The sequence below is a fragment of the Poecilia reticulata genome, linkage group LG5 (genome assembly GCF_000633615.1).
Source record: "Poecilia reticulata strain Guanapo linkage group LG5, Guppy_female_1.0+MT, whole genome shotgun sequence".
Classification (NCBI taxonomy): domain Eukaryota; kingdom Metazoa; phylum Chordata; class Actinopteri; order Cyprinodontiformes; family Poeciliidae; genus Poecilia; species Poecilia reticulata.
The window spans coordinates 27,459,457-27,478,062 of NC_024335.1; the positions used below are offsets into that span (position 1 = coordinate 27,459,457).

The window sequence follows — 18,606 nt, forward strand, 5'->3', positions numbered from 1 at the left end:
TATCACAGTCTACTTGCTGAGCCACATGATGCCCAACTGCTAAACAGACTCACTGCTGTCCTTTCTGTGGCTTGTATGCAGAGTCGGATCTCGCTTGTGGGGGGAATGGCGAGGATCCTCACACCCCGACCCAGTCAGACAGCGAGGACAGAGACGAGGAACTCATGGCCCCCCTAGCCAGTGCCAGTGAGGACCTGGGAAGTGATTCAGAAACCCCAGCAGGTAGAAACCAGCAGCTGTCACAGAGGACACAAAGATGACCTTGTCAGGAGTTATTTCTCTGAAAACCTACAGTGTTTATTGGCAAACTCAAAGCTGCAGGAATTAATATTTACATTTAAACAAGAGGGAAAATCAGAGTATAGATTCATCATGGACCCTTTTTTACAATCCATAAACTTTAATGGATTGTATTGCGATTGTATACAATAGACCTACAGGTGGTAGTCCAAAATTGAAGAAGAAAATTATTATGTTTAGGTGTTTAGGGTTGAGGTACCATACCAGTGTGTTGGCCTATTATTTTTGTCTGAGCTTTATCACTGCTTTCCTTCTCAGTTTAGAATCAACATACTGTATGAAGTTATAGAGTAACTTTAAAGTTTGTTCCCATATTTGACTTTCAAAAAGGTCTCAAAGATGAGAAGCCATTTCTCAGTTGCTATGTCCCACACAAGACTGAAATGCATCTCCATTACAAATATGAGCACAACTTTGTTGGTATAAGACAATTTTGCAATTCTAGTGTTTTCTTTAAAAAGAAACACAGTTAAAATCACACATTAATAAATGCTGCACCATCATCCTCCTATCACTTTTTGTCATCATCTTTTTCAATCTCCTTTGCAGAATCATTCGGTTGTTGATCACATGACTTGTGTAATGTGTTTCCATTCCAGTTTTGTTCAATAGACAAATTTCAATATGGCCAAAAAACCACCCAGCGCCGAAATGGGAGTTTGCTTCCATTTAGCAAATTGGTTTTTGAAAATTCAAATTGAGCAATGATGTGGTCAATGGAAACATAACTTTCTGGACACCACTGCAGCCAAATCTAATTGGTCATATAAGACACCAAGTAACATATTCCATGAAGACATTCTCTGCCTGGCTCTGGAGTATGACAAGAACTTGAGAATACTAGAATTATGGCGCTCATTATGCCAGCATGTTGGAGTAGTTATTTAATTTCTCTTTGGGATCAGTAAAGTATTTTTTTTTTATTTGAAATTGAAATGCTGGACGTCAAATAGAGAATAGTAACTTGATCTAATTGAGTGTAAATAAATTGCTGTTAACAGAAGTGAGATTTTTGTGTTCAGTATATTTAACTAAAAAATAAAAGTTTGCTGTAAAATTAGTTTCCTGAGAGGAGATGGTCCACCAGGTGGAGACAGAGACTTCAGAAACAAACCAGGCCTTGCTCCCTTTTCAGTTCAAGATGTGGAAGAAGATCTGAAGGCGGCTGGAGAAAGCAATCGGGGTGAGGACGAAGACGCAGAAGACGGGAACGTGTCACTAAGCGACTCCAGTGAGGAGCGGATGATGGAAACGGCAGAGGCTGCTGAGGCAAAACAGGAAATGATGGCAGCCAAGCCCCAGAGACGAGCCAGCACCCCTCCTCCGCCAAGTCTTCCTGTCAAGCTGCTCACCAGGCTGGGGAGCTTAGATGGTGAGTTGACCTTGACGAACAGACAGACATGCGGTCCAGTAAGAGTGTCTGACTGTTTGCTTCTTCAGGCGCTCCTCCAGTTCCAGTGAAAAAGTCTCCCGCCACATTACCAAGGAACTTCACACTCCCCAAAGAACCTCACGGATCCCTGCTGAGAGGCAGGATCTCTACACCCACCGGCTCTCCGCACCTTGGGGCTCTTCACCAGCCACTGCCCCCCAGCTGCATCATTGAGGAATTGCATCGTGCCCTGGCCACCAAACACAGACAGGAGAGGTCAGCCAAATGTTGGTGTTGAAATGGAATGAGAGTTTGGGAAAGTTTTTCATTTAATGACTGAAAATGTTCTAGATACAGAGTTTCGGATGTGAATATACCTCTTGACCTTTTTTTCCATATTTGGTCGCTTCATAACCACTTCAGTATAGTCATAATTGTAATTGTCATAATTGATAGGAAACAATTCAGAGTTTTTCCAGTTAGTTTTAAGAATGAAAATCTGGAAAGTGTCATGCGTTTTTGTTCAGTTCCCCCGGGGTCAAACCTTTGTAGAACCAACTTCTGAGCCAAATACATCTTCAGACCTTTTTGGGTTAAGTCTCTATGATGTTTACAGGTTTACATTTCCCTATAAAATAATGTTTGCTGGGATTTTTTCAGAAAATAAAAAAAGCGTGAGATGTTTTTTCCCATTTCTTCTTCACAAGAGCTCTGTGTTAATTACATTTGAAAAAATCAGAAGTGAAAAACAGTTATTTAAAACACTTTGAAAAACATGTACCCCTTTTTGTAAACTTCAACATTGTACAGTATTTTTGGGTTGGTCTCACATAAGCAACCCAAAAAAGCAGTTTGTGGTTGTTTCACAAACTGTTAAAGTCCAGTTCACATGGCATGATTTTTGGCCCCGATTTTCCCCTTACGACAACATGATCAAACCTGTTATACCTACTATTTTCTGCTCTTGTGTGGTCTCTCAGATTTTGAAAGTCGGCCAACAATTCTAACATCGTGTAGTGTGAATGAGGCTTAACATTCCTGCTTATTTTCAATTCAGCATTTGAATTGTTTTTGTTTTTAATTGTTTTTGCGTTGATCAAAACAATTTTTTTTCCTTTGCTGCTTTACCAAAGATGACAATGAAAGATCCATCTTGTGACATGTGATCCCAGTTTCCAGACGAAGGAAGCCCGCTGTTCCCCGAAGCGCAGAGCGGATGGCCGGCTGTCTCGGACGTCCAGCATGGAGAGGGAGTCGCTAGGGGAGATGGACGGCAAGAAGAGATCAGATGAGAATAAGGAGAACTGTCGCCTGGATCAGTACGCCAGCGATCAGGACAGCTGGAACGAGTCGGTAATCTCTGGTAGGTGTGCTGGCACCAGAGCTGTGCCTTAATATTTTCTTTTCTTTCTCCCTGTTGCATAGCGCACAAAGCTAACTAAACGTAGGCGCCATTCCAGAGGATGATGAAGCAATCTAATCTTTGTTGATAGCCGTTCCAGTCAGGGAATGACAGGCAGATTAGTAGTGATGATGAACGGCACACTTGCTGCCGTGAACTTCCAGGTGCCTTACAGCATCTGCTGTGGTGGCCTAATTCCTGGACATCTAACAGTGACTAGGGCAAAAACTGTTAAACTGTTGGGCTGCAACATTAGCACAGATGTAACAAAAGTCCAGTTCCAGCATTTGGCTGATTGGATGTAGCTATCTAGTGACTACAAAACCAATGATGCCAATCTGGGATGAATATTAATTAAATTCATTTAACATTTAACTTTTCAAAATGTATATGTATGCCTCCGAGGTATTTTTCTGTTACAATGTGCAAACTTCCACATTCACTCTCGGAGTGTTGAATTTCCACATGACATCCCTTATTTGCTGCTGCTCGCTTGTGCAGTGTGAAGGAAAGAGGGAGAGACGCTGCACACTGGGCCTCTGCAAACTGCAAAGTATGAGATGTAGGTGATTGGTTTTTGTGATTGGCAATAAGAGACAGTGATCAGCGATCACTGATTACATACTGTTTCACGGAAATCGGCTGATCATGATCAATGGCCGATCGATCAGCACACCTCTAGAAGTTTTGTATCTTTTTAGGTGAAGTTGCTGGAGTTGGATTATTTCATCTTAAAACATCAGAATGAGGTGTTTAATATTCACCCAATCAAGAACCAGAGACTTTTAAGATGTGAATGAGGGACTCTTATCATATAAAAATAATAGAATTGTGATGAAAAACTTGTATTCTCAAAATCCTCTGGACTCTTCTCTGACAGTAGACTCTTGATGGCTAACAAATTGTTAGGCTTGGGGAGCACTTACTTTAAACTACCCTAGTTAATATAACTTTTCCATGTAATTAATGAAATCCTCATGGGAAAACAACTTACTTTTACCCAGATAATCTTTGATATCAAAATATTGATAACACTTATGCTAATATTTGGTTAAATATCATGTGGCTTATTGGTTGAACCATGTGGTTTGTTCACAAATGCATCTGTAAAGCAGGAGGTGATGATTATTACATTATTATAAAGCTTTCAAAACTGTTCAGCTTGGATCCACTGACATCTAGAGGCTAAAATTGGAAACCTGTAAAATAAATTCCATAAGTTTTCCTTAAGTACTAAGGGTCCACGTCTTTCCAGGGGCAGCAGCTCCTTCAGCGTTAATAACATGGACATTTTTAAACAAGCGCACATCTAAGAACCTTACTGTATGTTTCTTTTTAGCACTTTAATCTATCTTCTTGATATGATTTTAAATTAATATTTTAACAGTAGAGTTTTTGTCAGAAACATTTCATGTTTATATGGATGTTTTTTTAAATTTATGTCTGTTTTTCTTTGAACATTTAAAATGCTACTTTACTTTGTAACACATGAACTTAGAGAAAAAATATTCTATGAATGGAATTTAGGGGAAAAAACAATTATTATTTTTTAGAACTTACACTTTTATTATTTTTACAGAGCAATTATACAGCCATACATCAGTAGTATATAACACAAGTGTTGACAATATGAAGTTTCCCATAAAATAAACATCTTAGCATGACATCTTACGACCTCAGCATCACATCTGTAGACACATCACTATACAACTCTAAAATAAGGATACACTTTGGGCTGGATACCTAAACACCATATGCCAAAAGACAAACTTGTTGGATTTTATTCAATTACATATATTGAGCATATATGACAAGATACCATCATGACAGGTTTTTAATAAATACAAAAATTACAAAGACATAATTATAAAACATAGTGCAACTAAAAAATGACAGCAGTGGTGAGAATGGTAGTAGGTCAGGTCTGTACTCTCTCAGAATCAACAGCTCCTTCAGTCCTGCACTTGTCTTGTCATTCACTGTTTTTCTGGTAAATTAATCTCTTCTTTCGCTGTTTTTTGTTGGACATTAGCGCTTTATAGATTTTTATTAAAAGTGTAAGTATCTTGTGTTCTCCAGGCACGTAGTGTCATTTTGTAGCACAATCAATTATCTATGTTACCTTTAGTTGTTATAAAATTGCTGTATATATCAAACATGATTTAAAATAATTTTTACTTTGTAATTTAACGGCTTAAAATTGGGCCTTTGTCTCTTTCTGAAACTCCACCTTCAGAAAGTCATCACAACATGGCTCCTCTATTAACCCTTTAACAACGTTTTTACCAGCATTGCTCTGAGAAGTAGTTCCTATAATGAGCTCATCAGGTGTTTGCTAATTGCTGCTGGCTAGTCGGAAGGAGCTGAGTGGGGGAGTGGTGGGGAGGCCTGCTCTGTGAGGCTTAGAAACTGCAGCTCAGAGGAGAAGCTGTGCTTCGAAGGCAGACCTAGGTCCACCCAGGTGTTCTGCATAGATGAATGGTTGCCATGGAAATTAAAGTATTTCTCAAAGTTGCATGAAAGAATCAAGGCAACACTCCAGGTACGTTTTTGAAGAAGGAATAATATTATAAAATGATGTAAAGCTCATAAAAGTTGATTTTTACATAATATTGCCGCTAGTATTTGGTAGCTTTGACCCCCGGCCTTCCCTGTAAATATGGCCATGATGGCAGCCGGAAAACTACCATTCCCTTACCCAAAGTGTATTCTGAACTTCAACAGGAACACTCCCCCGCAGGATAAGGAAAGAGCTCCTAGCCGTGAAGCTTCGGAACAGGCCCAGCAAACAGGAGCTGGAGGACCGCAACATCTTCCCGGTCCGCAGCGACCAAGAGCGACAGGAAATCCGCCAGCAGATAGAGATGAAGCTGGCCAAGTGAGTCGCTGTGTGTGGACCCAGCTCAGCATACCGTCAGACCCCCCACCCCTCTCATCACCTCATGTATGTTGGCTCATTTCACATCACATCACTTGTTTGTCTACATTTTATCTGCTTTTGTCTTCCTTTTGTAACACCTAACATCCCCATAAGAAGCACTCACTCTTTCCTTATTCATAGCAATGCATTGTGGGGAATATTTGTTCTCATGAATAAGCACAATTCATCTTCAACATTATGGTGATATGGCAATATAAATATATAGGATTGAATGATATGGACTATGTTGTACTGTTGTGATAACAATAACAATGGTGGTTAAAAAAATTTATTTTATATATCACTAAGCTGGTTTGAGTAATGCCATTTAATCATGTTATCAAATTTACTAATATTTATTGATGCTCTTGAAATACAAACAGTAGACAAAAATCATAAAAATAACAGATGATAATAGTTTTTTATATGAAGTGAAATTTATGAAGATGAATTTATCGGAGCACCTATTTCCTTAATTTGGGGAAATCGATGATCGGCCGATCTTTGCATTTGAAACCAAAGGTCTGAAAATCAGCCCTTGTCTCCTTCTACTCAGAGGACTGACCGCCCTGCAGGTCACGTCTGCATGTGCACAGTTAACAGTAGCCACCCCACTGTTTACAACTTAGCAACTTTGTCACTATGTTTAGCAACTTTTCAGACAAAAACAATCTGTATTGCCTAAAATCAGAATTGGCAGGTCAGTCTTTTAAAGATGGATGATTAGACAAAAAACTGCAATCATGCAGTGTTGCTTTTGAGTGATATTTAGGGCAGACGCGGGTTTACGTTGACAAAGATTTCATCGTTAATCTGAACTTTTCTGAGTTTCTCTTTTTTTCTTTCTAGTACTGGCCTTTGTGCTGCAGAATAACTCCTTGAGTGAGGAAGGGGATTTTCTGAAATGCTGAGGTAGACTGAACAGAGCAGTGTGATCGGATTTGTCATTGGGTGCTCTTATTACAAGGACTCTGATTAGGCTGTTTTTCTGCTAATAATGCAAAGACTGATTCTGCTACCACAAGTTTAGTTACAACATCAGCATTTATACCTGAAATCTGTAACAATTACATAATAATTTTCAGAGTGGCATAATAGATGTGTGCTGAACAGAAAATTAGGAGGTATATCAACTTTTTGACCTCACACAACTTCGCTTTTGTAAACAACTTGCATATTCTGCAGTTCACAAGCAGTTCCAGAGTTTCTTAATAAACTGCTCACTAAAAACATGCTCTAAATGGAGACTGGTCTTTTTACAGAAACAGACTAACTCCATTTCTAGGTAAAAATACAGAAATTATCATAGTTGTGTGTGTGTGTGTGTGCGTGTGTGCGTGTGTGTGTGTGTGTGTGTGTGTGTGTGTGTGTGTGTGTGTGTGTGTGTGCGTGTGTATATGTGCGTGTGTGTGCGTGCGCGTGTGTGTGTGCGCGCGCGTGCTTGCTACACTTGATGGACAGGAACTACTCCTGCATGTCTTTAATGCAGTTTGATTTGTGATTTTAGTGCAGAAAACAGAGCAAATAGCAGACTTGAAGGAGTTGCACTACTTACTGATTTCCCTCCTGAGTGTTGTGTAAGTTAAATAATTTGGTGACCTCTTGTTTGTGTAGCATTTAACAGAACATTTCATTCAATAACAGGTTTTAAAGGTTTTGATAACAGATAGGGATGTTTCAGTGACATTGCTGATTGAACGTTATCTGAGTCACAAACTCACTCACCAGTTACAAAGGTTAAAGAAACAGCCTTTATACCTTTTAAATTTCCCTTTATCTCCGAAGTTAGAAGGTATCCATAAAGAAGTCGATGTCAGATTATCGTCAGTCCTTAAAATATCATATTAGGTCAACTGTAACTCCAGATTTTTTCCTGTAAAGAGCACAGCATAAAAATCTATCTGTGATGACCATATAAAAGATTAAAGTCTGTGGAAGGAACCAGCAACAAGACTTTTAGAACCTCAAATGCTTCAGCCGCAGCTGTCACGTATTGTTGGAAAGGAGAAGTGTGTGACTAAATGTTTTGTTAATATTAGACAAATATTTTGTCATCTAGTATAGCTAACTCAATACCTCACAATTCTTCAGCATTTCGCATTTCATCTATGTTTGCTAGTTAATCAGCTTTCACTTTAAGCCAAATCTTTTTAAACAGGAATAGTTTCTGCCATTTTTTTGAAGTACTTTCATGAGTTTATTGTACATCTGAATATGGCCACAGAATGTAAAGTAGCTAATATGAAATAACTGGTTAACCCAAATTTCTTAGCTTGTGGGGTCATATTTGCAATGACTAGCTTGTGGTTAGCATCTGCAAGCTAGCTCCCTCTGGCGGTTTAAAAGTGGTTTTAGTCTGTGTCCTACCGAAGGTTTGATGTGATCCATTGACAAATCATATGCTCAGTAATTTCTTTATCAGGGAAGTGTGTTAGTGTTTTAAAACCTGTGATGATAATGTGAAAGCTACCACAAAGCACCAACAGTAACAGATGATACACTCACATTCTGTTTGAGCCTGCTGAGCTCTAGCTTGTCCTGAAAGCACCATATTATGTCAGTGACAACTTGACCGTGTAAATGAGAGGACATGAAGGAAGTGATCAATTTGTAAGCCCGGTGTGAGTCAGTAGTGTGTTAGTTTTATGCTGTGGGACCCACAAATGAAGCTTGTGGAGAGTTGTAATGTCAGTAAGTGAACATGTGCCTGGAAATGCACACGGCACTAATCAGCATTTATTAAAACTGGGAAGTCATTCAGTCAGATTATTTTTGTTTTATTTTCTCCTAGTCAGATACCGGGATGGTTTCTCAGGGTTTCCCTTAGAAAACTTGCTAAGCCCAGTGGTTTTATATATATTAAGGAGCATTATATGACACACTTAGCATCCCAAACACAGCTTATGTAAACCGAGCTGCTGATTAGTCTTGACTCTTGTGTAATAAAAACAGGAAGAGATCAATTTCGTGTCATGGAAGGACAATGTGACTGGATGAAGCAGGGATACGGACAGAGTGTACACAGTGTTAGGTAGGACAGAGGTCAGAGGTGACAGGCTGCTGCTCATGCTTTGCTGTATTACTGCTGTGATTAATTGTCACATCGCTCCTCAGAAATCAAGAAACCAATGATGAAATTCTGTTATCACTTTCAAGATGTAACGAAAGCAGTGACAATTTTTTTATATATATACTGTAATTAGGAGAGACCAAACTCTACCTTTATATGTCTTTATTCCCTTTTTTCAGAAGTTCAAATTAAGTTAACACTGAAAAAAGAGAATAATTGATCCATCTTAAATAAATTACTTCAGTTGGTAACAAGTACTTGAATTAGATTTATATTAATTAAGTTTATGAAGTACTCAAATCTTCCATCCATCCATTTTCTAACACCCTTGTCCCTTAGTGGGGTCGGGAGGGTTGCTGGTGCCTGTCTCCATCTAACGTTCCGGGCGAGAGGCGGGGTCACCCTGGACAGGTCGCCAGTGTAGCAGGTACTCAAATCTTCATAAACCAAAAGTTGTCAAAAGCTACAAATCTCTGTAGGTCCAGGCTGTGTGGAAACAAAAATCTCTGCTTCTCAAAGACAAGACTTCTTTTCAAAATCTGTTCATATGATTTTTTTTTATTTATAATTGGGCTGCACCTTACTGAAATGTAATGATTGACCTCAATTATCTCTAATGTGGTCCCTTGTCTTTCCTCTGAGCAATTCCAAATCCAGCATGATCCATACCGAACAAAGGATAAAAATAAAGAGTAACTTTGCTGTAATCCTTTAAGCTTTGCTATTATCAGCAAACGATGGTAGAAATGTCATAGAAAATATTATTTCCTTTTAAATCGCTTCTTTGTCCCTTTAGACACCTCACTGTTACTGCAAATAGCCAACTGAAGAGCAACTAAACACCAAATCAACTTTTGTTGCAGATAAACTGTCCAGATTTGTCTTAAGGTTGCTATCATTATTTTTCTGTTTAAATTGTGATATTTTCATGAAAACATGTTTAATTCTGCAATATTTGGTCTAAATCCGTCTTGGTGGCTACTGCAGTTGGGTTTTCAGATCGGTTACAGCAGTACAACTAGGTTGATGTCTACGTAACGTTTGGGTGTAAAACCATCTCACTGTTCAGTCGAAAGAATTGTGAGTGTTGTTACTAAGTGTTACTAAGTGTTTTTCATTCAGTAACAATGTCCCACTGAAGAGTGTGGAGGTTCTCATCTAGCTATGTAGTAAAAGATGCAATTTTTAGTTTTTGACCAACTGTTTATCGGTCAGACCAATAAAGTTAAAGATCACTCTGTTCTGATCCCAGGTTGTTTTTTCCACATATCTTCAGGATATTAAGTGCTTAGAATTATTTTAATTGGTCCAGTGTCTTGTCAACAATCCTCTTTGAAATTTTATTGGATATTATTGGAATGGTACTTTTGAAACTGACAGTGCAGGAGAAGCAACATTTGCTCTTGGGTAGCTTGAGAAGCAGAAGTTGTTCACCAGTGTCTCATGCTGAGTGTTGCTGTGGAACTCACCAGGTGTTGGCCTCTCAGCTCGTAGAGTGACGGACTGCAGGACTGAGGCATTAACATGAACTGAGTCACTGCTGAGCACAGCTAAGGCACGCCATTGTTTTTGGGGGGCAGCGGCGTCCCGGTGACCTCTACGGTCTGCCAGAGGACATTATGAGTCCCTCCTGGTAGCCGCTCTCTAAAAATCCATTCTGTCCCAGCGGTTGTGTTGCCTCTGCATGAATCACACTGATTGTGTCACGCTGACAGAACACAGCAGAGCCATGTTTGTGGAGGCGGATGGAACTAATTGTCCTGTTTTAGGTTCAAGTAGCTGCACTGCTGTCTGTGCAGCTTCAGGAACAGAACAGCCTAAATCACAGCCAAACAACAATCCGCTGTGAGCACATCGAATGGAAAGCTGGGTATCAAGGCATTAATCTCATTTAGCATTTAGCTTGACGTTATTAGCTGTGATTCCATTACAAATGTGCGTAAAACTTTGTTGATATTCCACTAATGTTGACAAATACAATTTTGCAATTGTGGTGTTAATGTTAAATAAGAAACACAGTCTTCCCAAAATGCACTTTGATTTCTATACATGAGCAGAACTTAACTTTAAATTCTTCTACCAAACTTATTATAGACCTGTTATCCTTCAGAGGATGTTTCCTGATGATTCAGAGCTTTGCCATAAATGCAAAAATACATAGGGGCACATTTAATTGGTTCATCTGATGATACAAGAGATTGTTGGTAAGCAGTTCCTACTGAGCCCCTCCTTCTTACTTTTTAATCATGCTCCAGACATTCTACTTAATGCAGATACTAAATCTTTTCTTGTAATTATCTTATTTCTGTCCAAGAAATGTATACTACTGAGATGGTCAGCAACACAGACCGCTATAGTTGATATGTGGATATCACAAATCTCTGCTTTTATCCCAGTTGAAAAACTGACTCACGACCTTCATCAAATGTCAGACAAATTCTGGGGGATCTGGAACCCTCTGCAATCTTTCTTACATAGACTTTGATATCAACTGGAAATGAGGACTGACCACTCCACCCCATTTAATTTTTAATTTTTAAATTTTCTTTTTTTTTCATTCAATGCATCACTCACTTTTCTGCCCCTTGACAGTTTAAGGACTAAAAACACATAACAAATTTATCACAATAAATGATATGCAATATGATGAATTCCCACCTTTATATTCTGTATTAGAATATGGGACAATCAAGCAGCATTGTCCCATGCTGCTTGGGACAATGCAGCAAGTAAAAAGCCTCTCAGGAAGCTTTTTACTTCCTGAGAAAGTAAAAAGCCTCTCAGGAAGCCCAGCTGACTGCATCATGTTGGCTTCGCAGCATTCCCTCAGCTGTATCATAGCTTTGAGACGTTATGTATTTGAGTGAATCCATCAATGAATGCATGCATTTAGTTTTTAACATTAAAGATGATGCCCAGCTGACATATATTCCTGTTGTGAAGTCCAGTTGAGCAGCTGACACATTGCTCTGGCCTACGTTGTCTCAGTGTGCTGCTCTGCAGCAGAATGCAGAGCAGTGGGCGAGGCCTGCAGAAGGGAACCCTCTCCTTCTAAATTTAGCAGTGCAAATGGTGCATCAGCACCCATAATCAATGGCCTGTCTACGTCACAGCTGAGCTCGCCCCGTTCTGCCTGCAGGATTCCTCTGTGGAGCTGGCTTCAGCTTTACTGCATTGCTATAGACACCAACTCCCCGCCCCCCGCCATCTACTTTATGGGCTCTTGTGCGAGAACTCATGTTTGTGAACTCAGCTAAAAGCATTGTTATTTAAGTGTGAAATCGCCATGGCAGCAGAGACGTTCTGCAACCCAACTGGATGTGGTTATGAGGCTAAAGATCGTCCGTCTAATGAGTGATTTAAAAAAATCCCTGATTGTTCTGCTTAGAAGAGTCGCTTCTTTTCACTTTGCTACCTTCTATATGGTTTTTTTGAAGAGCAATTTTGTTTAGAGAGACTTCAGTATCTATTTTATTTGTTGTTTTGGGGGTTTATTTATTTTGGATATTGTTACCTTCCTAAAATAATGGCTGAAATCATTTTTGCCAAAATAAATTTTAGCAAAAGAAAAACAGAAAACCTTTAGGCCAAAAAAATCACTGTCAAAAAAAAAAGATGTACACCATTATTTTAGGAAGGTGACAATATTTAAAATGTCTTCCAGTTCTAGTGGTAAATGTTTGTTATAATTTGAAGTTTATTGATCTTAGAGAGGGTGTACTTGCATTATTATACCATTGCCATATTATTACTTGGTCAGATTATCATCCAGCAGCATTTGTTACTATGACTGGCCTACGGGTGGATGATTGAAACCACTTTGTCTGGCAGATGAGATGACTTTGTTCATCTCATCTCATCTGCTAATGATGATAATAAGGATAATAATGATGTTCAGGGATCGTTCCAACTTGTACACCCAGTTCTTACTTTTACAAGTGCTAACTTTTTTTTGTAGTAAAATCATTGCACACTAGGAATTGAAAAGTACCAATATTCCTAAATCCTTTAGAGAACGTCTTATTTCTTGAAGACATTTCACCTCTTCTTCATTTCTCTGAAGGGTAGGGCCAGAGACTCATGCGGCCTTCACAGTCCTGATAGGGCATCTATGGTCATGATGTGACCTTAACTGTCCTGGAAGTGAACCTGTGGATGTATTGGTGACTTCAGCTGCCTTATTACTGACCTTTATGGCCCAGTTAGATTCATTTTACTGACCCCAACTTCCAAGAAAAAAATTTTCAACCTATTTTCAGAAGTGAAGAAACCTTTTGGACAAAATGTAAAATACATCTCTAGAAATGTTTCTAGAGATTAAATTTTATATTTTGTAGATTTGTTTAAATAAGGATGTGTGGAAGTAGGCTGTGAAGTAATCACCCTCTGCTAGCGGGTCATTAGCCTCCACAGGCTAAGAATTGCCATTAGCTTTGCAGAATATATGTTGAATATGTTGTTTCTGTATGTTCCCAGTAGGGCTGAAACGATGATTTGTGATGAATGAATGAATGAATGAATGAATGAATGAATGAATGAATGAATGAAATAATTGTCAACTAATTCAGGAATCGATAAATCGCTAACTGGACTATGCAGACTCTAAAAAAGGGAATTTACTGAAGAAAAGAAGAAAATATAAATCTATAAGACCTGATAATGTTATTGCCATGTTTACCAGTAATTTTGTCATTTCATTATATTGTGCAGACTTAATGATCTTATTGAGAATGAGCAATGTACGACTCAAATACAAAATGAAAAACACAAATGAATTTGAGACTCTTGCTCAAGCATCCATGCAAGCCTCTAGCCAGAACTGTATATCCTACTGAGACAATAGTGATTATATATGAAGTATAAAAAAGACATTTAAGTAGCCATTACAATGACTATGTCAGGTACCCGGTAAGCCTGTAAAGGACCCAATAATTGGATATTTGTGGCCCAGGGACTTATTTCTGCTGACAATAGAAGTTGGCTGTGTGAAGCAGCTGTCTAGGGCTGCTATAAATAGCTCTGAAACCCTCTGCCCACACAACAGCTGACTAAAGGATGGATGGCTGTATGAGCATTGAGGAATCCCAATGCCAGAAACTGAACCAGCGCTGGGTTTTGCTCTCTCCTCAGTGTTCAAGCATATTGTGCTCAGACAGCAATACACAAAGATCAAGTATTTCAACTCAAGCAATTTAAACACGTTTTGATAATTTACAGTATCATTTTGATCAAGTGTATTTACCACTATAGCAGTTTATAGGCAACTAAGTCTGTCACATGTTGACAAGCTGCTGTATTTCTGAGTTTCGTAATCTGTTTCACCCCAGATGAAATATTAATTCCTGCTCTGCAGAAGTCACCCTCCCTCTTACGTATACGATTCTCTTGGTAAAAGTAAGGCGGTTTAAAAAGTTCTCATTCCCACAAAATCCCAAATGCCTGAGTGCTCTGCTTTCAACATCCAGGCTCAAAATATTTATTATGAAACATACAAAGTGTTGCTGAAGGGACAATCGGTGCTGTGCAAGGCAAAAAAAAAAAAAAAAAAAAGTACTTTGTAATAGAGATGCTGGTTTCCTTTTTGGCTTGTGGAAGTTTTTTTTGTTTTTGTTCAACTGCAGTGCATTTTCTGATTAAGACTGCAGATAATGTTATCAACAGTCCTTTGTTCAAAGTTACTAAAAAAACATAAACTTGTGCTTACAGAAGTTGCATGCTGGTGAGTGGGATTGATCATAGAGTACAAAGTTATTCATTTTTATGAAAAATCTGAAAAGTGCGGCATGCATTTATTTTTAGCCCGCTTTACTCGGATACCCCTAAAAATCATTAAGTGCAACCAGTTGGAGGGTTGTTGCTTTTGTTATCCACATTACATATTATGCCAGAGTTAGCCACTTTGGCTAGTTTTTATCTGCAGTCCCACAAGATACAATCAATATAAATACAATAAACACCGCACATCGACTATTCAGCTTCAGATGAAGAATGGGAGAGCCTTAACGCTGCTTATCACATGATCAGGGTAATAATGGCCCTGATATCACCCAGGGCCAATATACTGTGGAGAATGCAGTTGTTTAGCAGAGGCAATGAGGCTGGTCAGAGTTGAGGTTGGATTAACCTAAACCCAGAAAATCCTAAAAGAAAACTTGTCAAGGGACACAAAACTACAAGCCTATCCACTCCAACAAAACAACAAACCTAAATGTAAATCCAGAGCTGCAGTGGAGTAGTTTAGGTCAAAGCATATTCAGGTGTTAGAATGACACAGTCCAAGTTCAGAGCTAAATTCACCTTAGTAACCGTGGCAAGATTTTGAAATGGACTTCCCCCAATTATTTCTATCTAATTTCACTGATCTTGAGCTTGTTACAAAGATGGATGGGCAAAATTGTTAGGATGTGTGCAAAAAGTTTGGTAGTGTTGATTGCAGAGAGAGGTTGCACAAAGGAGGGCTGAAAAACGTCAGTAAAGTTTGGTTCTGGTGCGACAAAAGATGAAAGGGAATGAATAGTTTTGAAAGTCAGATCCTTTTAGCACTTCAGTCTACTGTCTATGTTGCGAATGGTAGCAGTTGCTAAAAAGGTCTATGCCTCCAAGTTGCCTGAAAGTTCCTTAACCTTCTACCTATGCCGGATATACATTACATCATACATGTTTCGTAATCATGACGACTGTGGTGTCACCAGAGACCGTTTTCCAGTTCCAATGGTCCTGTTATGGTGAGCAACATCACAACTGGGCGTCATTCCAATTTCAGTCTTGGAGTTGGCAGATACTGTACTGTGGAGCGGTTGGAGGGAGGCGAGCGCCGGATGAGACAGCCTGTACATACATGGCATGAAGTAAAATCCTCAAATTATATGTTGCCACCATCCCTGTCCCAGAAGTAGCAATTAGAATTGTACAATGTCTTTTATTCAAGGGATCACACTGCAAGAACCCTCTAATTGAAATGTCAGAAGTCTCTCAGCCTTGGCGCCCACTCAGAGCATTGTTTGTTTCCCTCTGCTTCCCAACCATTCCCAAATAAGGGTTAACCAGCAGCAGTCATGGATGTAACCCATGACTAGAGTGCTCTAAATGAACAGATATTGTATGTTGGAAGTATTTTCGTCATAAAACATTTACAGTTTGGTACAAACAATTACTGGTCAGCTCATTTTTACTACTCGCTAAAGAAATATAATTTTATTACTACAGTAAGATTCAAACAGGTGCAATCATTAGTCAATCAGTCAATTGAGTTATTTGCATAGCACATTTAAGCAGCAAGGCAGTTCAGAGTGCTTTACATCACAAACATGTTCTGATGTGGTCAACAGTTGTGAAAAACACTAACTTACTTGGCATTTTGTCAAGTACCTTGCTTAAAATGATCAATTCACATCAAATATGTTGGTTAAATGTTCCATGCAGCTATAAATAGATGATTGAAAGGACCTCAGTGTTTCAGTTGATTTGCAGTTTTATGAAAGTTAGTTAGGAACATAACTGAACCTTTAAAGATACCTGATACCTGTGTAATACACACTTTAAAACTGCATAAATGTAATGCTGCCTTTTGCTGTTTTTGATGACTATGCACCAGTTATTTTGCTTTAAAAACGCCTTTTTACAAATTTACATAATTGGATGACATTTATAAAACATTCAATTTTAAACCCTTAAGTTATCAAGATGTAATCATTATTAAGTAAGGCTGATTATAGCTCGTCATGCAGAGACTACTGTATGGCTTTATTTATTTATTTATTTATTTATTTATTTATTTATTTATTTATTTATTTATTTCAAACATGATAGCAGTATAAAATAACACATGAACAAGAAATGCAAAAGACACATTTTTTGTACCACAATAATCCTAACATGCTTGAAAAGGAGTAGGAAGAAGTAAGAAACTTAGGAAATCCTACCCCATAAACTCATACAATATTCTGAGCTGGACCCTCATTATTAAATCAAAACAAAACAAAAAAATTTCATTTTATCTGGGTTAATATATGTCTAAATATTTACATCCATACCCACACACACTCATATGTGTTAGCCTCAATTTACATATACACATTAGTGCTATCTCTGACCCATTATATCTCGTGATAATAACCTCCTTATGTTTCCTTTTAAATTGTATTACATTTTGACTTTGTTTTAATGCCTCATTTAACTTGTTCCATAATTTTACACCACATTCATTGGGTCCACTGAAGCAGGACCCCCTTACACAGTCCACCTGCATCTGTTCTGGTGTCACCATCACGTTCATGCTCATCACTCTTGGATTACATATTTCCTGAATGTACCTTCATATGCTTCACATACTGGTGTATGGTAAACCCATGAATAATCTTCTAATTTCAAAATTGTGGTAGTACTTTAATGTTGGGACGAAGAAAAAGCAATATGACATGTCCATTGGCTGTCAGTTAAGCATTGTGACCAAAAATAAAAGGGAAACAAAAGGCTAGAAAGTGAATGTACACGTTCTTACAGGCATGTTACTGAACTTAGTGTTTACCTTTTAGCACTAATGCTTTTCAAAAAACTAGAAATAAGTAATACCTGAGAATATCTTCTAGTTTGGTTTTGTGTGTAAATATCAGAAATGGCAACTTAAGTCTGAGACTGTGGCTCGAATTGCACTTAATTAGCAGAAATAAGACTTCAGACTTCAGCCCTAAAGACTTCAGACTTGGACTCCTTGTCAGAGACTTGAGTCCTATTAACATATATTAACAGACTGCAGCTGCTGCGCCTGTCTTACTATCAAAAGATAATTTTGATCATTAGAGTTGGTGGATTATAGGGTGTTAATGGCTCATGTTAATAACTTCATGTTAGCTTAATAATAGTGACCACATGAATGTCTCTCCAAATGAACACCATATTAAATTACTGGATTGTTTAGAAAATAAAAACATATATAATTTACCTCCTAAATTCTTGTTTTTAAGCTAGCAGCAACGTTACAAGGAAAATTGTATTTCCGGTTTCCTACTTTCAGAAGATCACTTCTCTTCCCATTACTTACTACACCATACCTTGATCATTGTGCAGTAGTTTATCTATCGTTGTTTAAAAACTTTAAATGTGGATTTAGGACACTGTTTCTGAATATTATTTTAATACTTTAAGTTTAGCGTGAGCAGAAGAAAAGCCTCCAAACACTATTTAGTTCAATAAATGATTAACTGGACAATATGAAGGCATTGATGAACAATGACAAAAAAGCACTTTGATTTATCCATAAATTCAACATTAACAGGTTCTCATCTCTTTCTATTATTTTTCTTAGGCATAAGTGTCTATTTATCCTTCTTATATCTTACTACATTGATTAAATTTTCAAAATAATATATACGTCTTTTGGATGGTGAATTAAATTTTAAATGATGAAAAGGTTATTCTTCATATTACATAAAGATTTAAAGATATAATTACTAAATATTCACTTCATAATTTATGCCTAAGGACAAATAGTTCAGATTTAGAATCATAACCTACAGCGATGCAAGGCTAGGAGATATGACACC

The 18,606-nt window shown here is 38.1% G+C and overlaps 1 protein-coding gene across 7 annotated transcripts in view; it reads left to right on the forward strand.

The window, feature by feature from the left end:
• phactr3b (phosphatase and actin regulator 3b) overlaps positions 1–18,606 on the forward strand; it is a 54,410-nt gene that overhangs the window by 26,322 nt on the left and 9,482 nt on the right. For all 7 annotated transcript variants that reach the window (XM_008410193.2, XM_008410198.2, XM_008410195.2 and 4 more), the window contains 5 exons: positions 82–222; positions 1,436–1,672; positions 1,741–1,948; positions 2,845–3,035; positions 5,799–5,952. In XM_008410193.2, the coding sequence (XP_008408415.1) occupies positions 82–222; positions 1,436–1,672; positions 1,741–1,948; positions 2,845–3,035; positions 5,799–5,952 (931 nt within the window). The remainder of the gene's footprint in view (positions 1–81; positions 223–1,435; positions 1,673–1,740; positions 1,949–2,844; positions 3,036–5,798; positions 5,953–18,606) is intronic.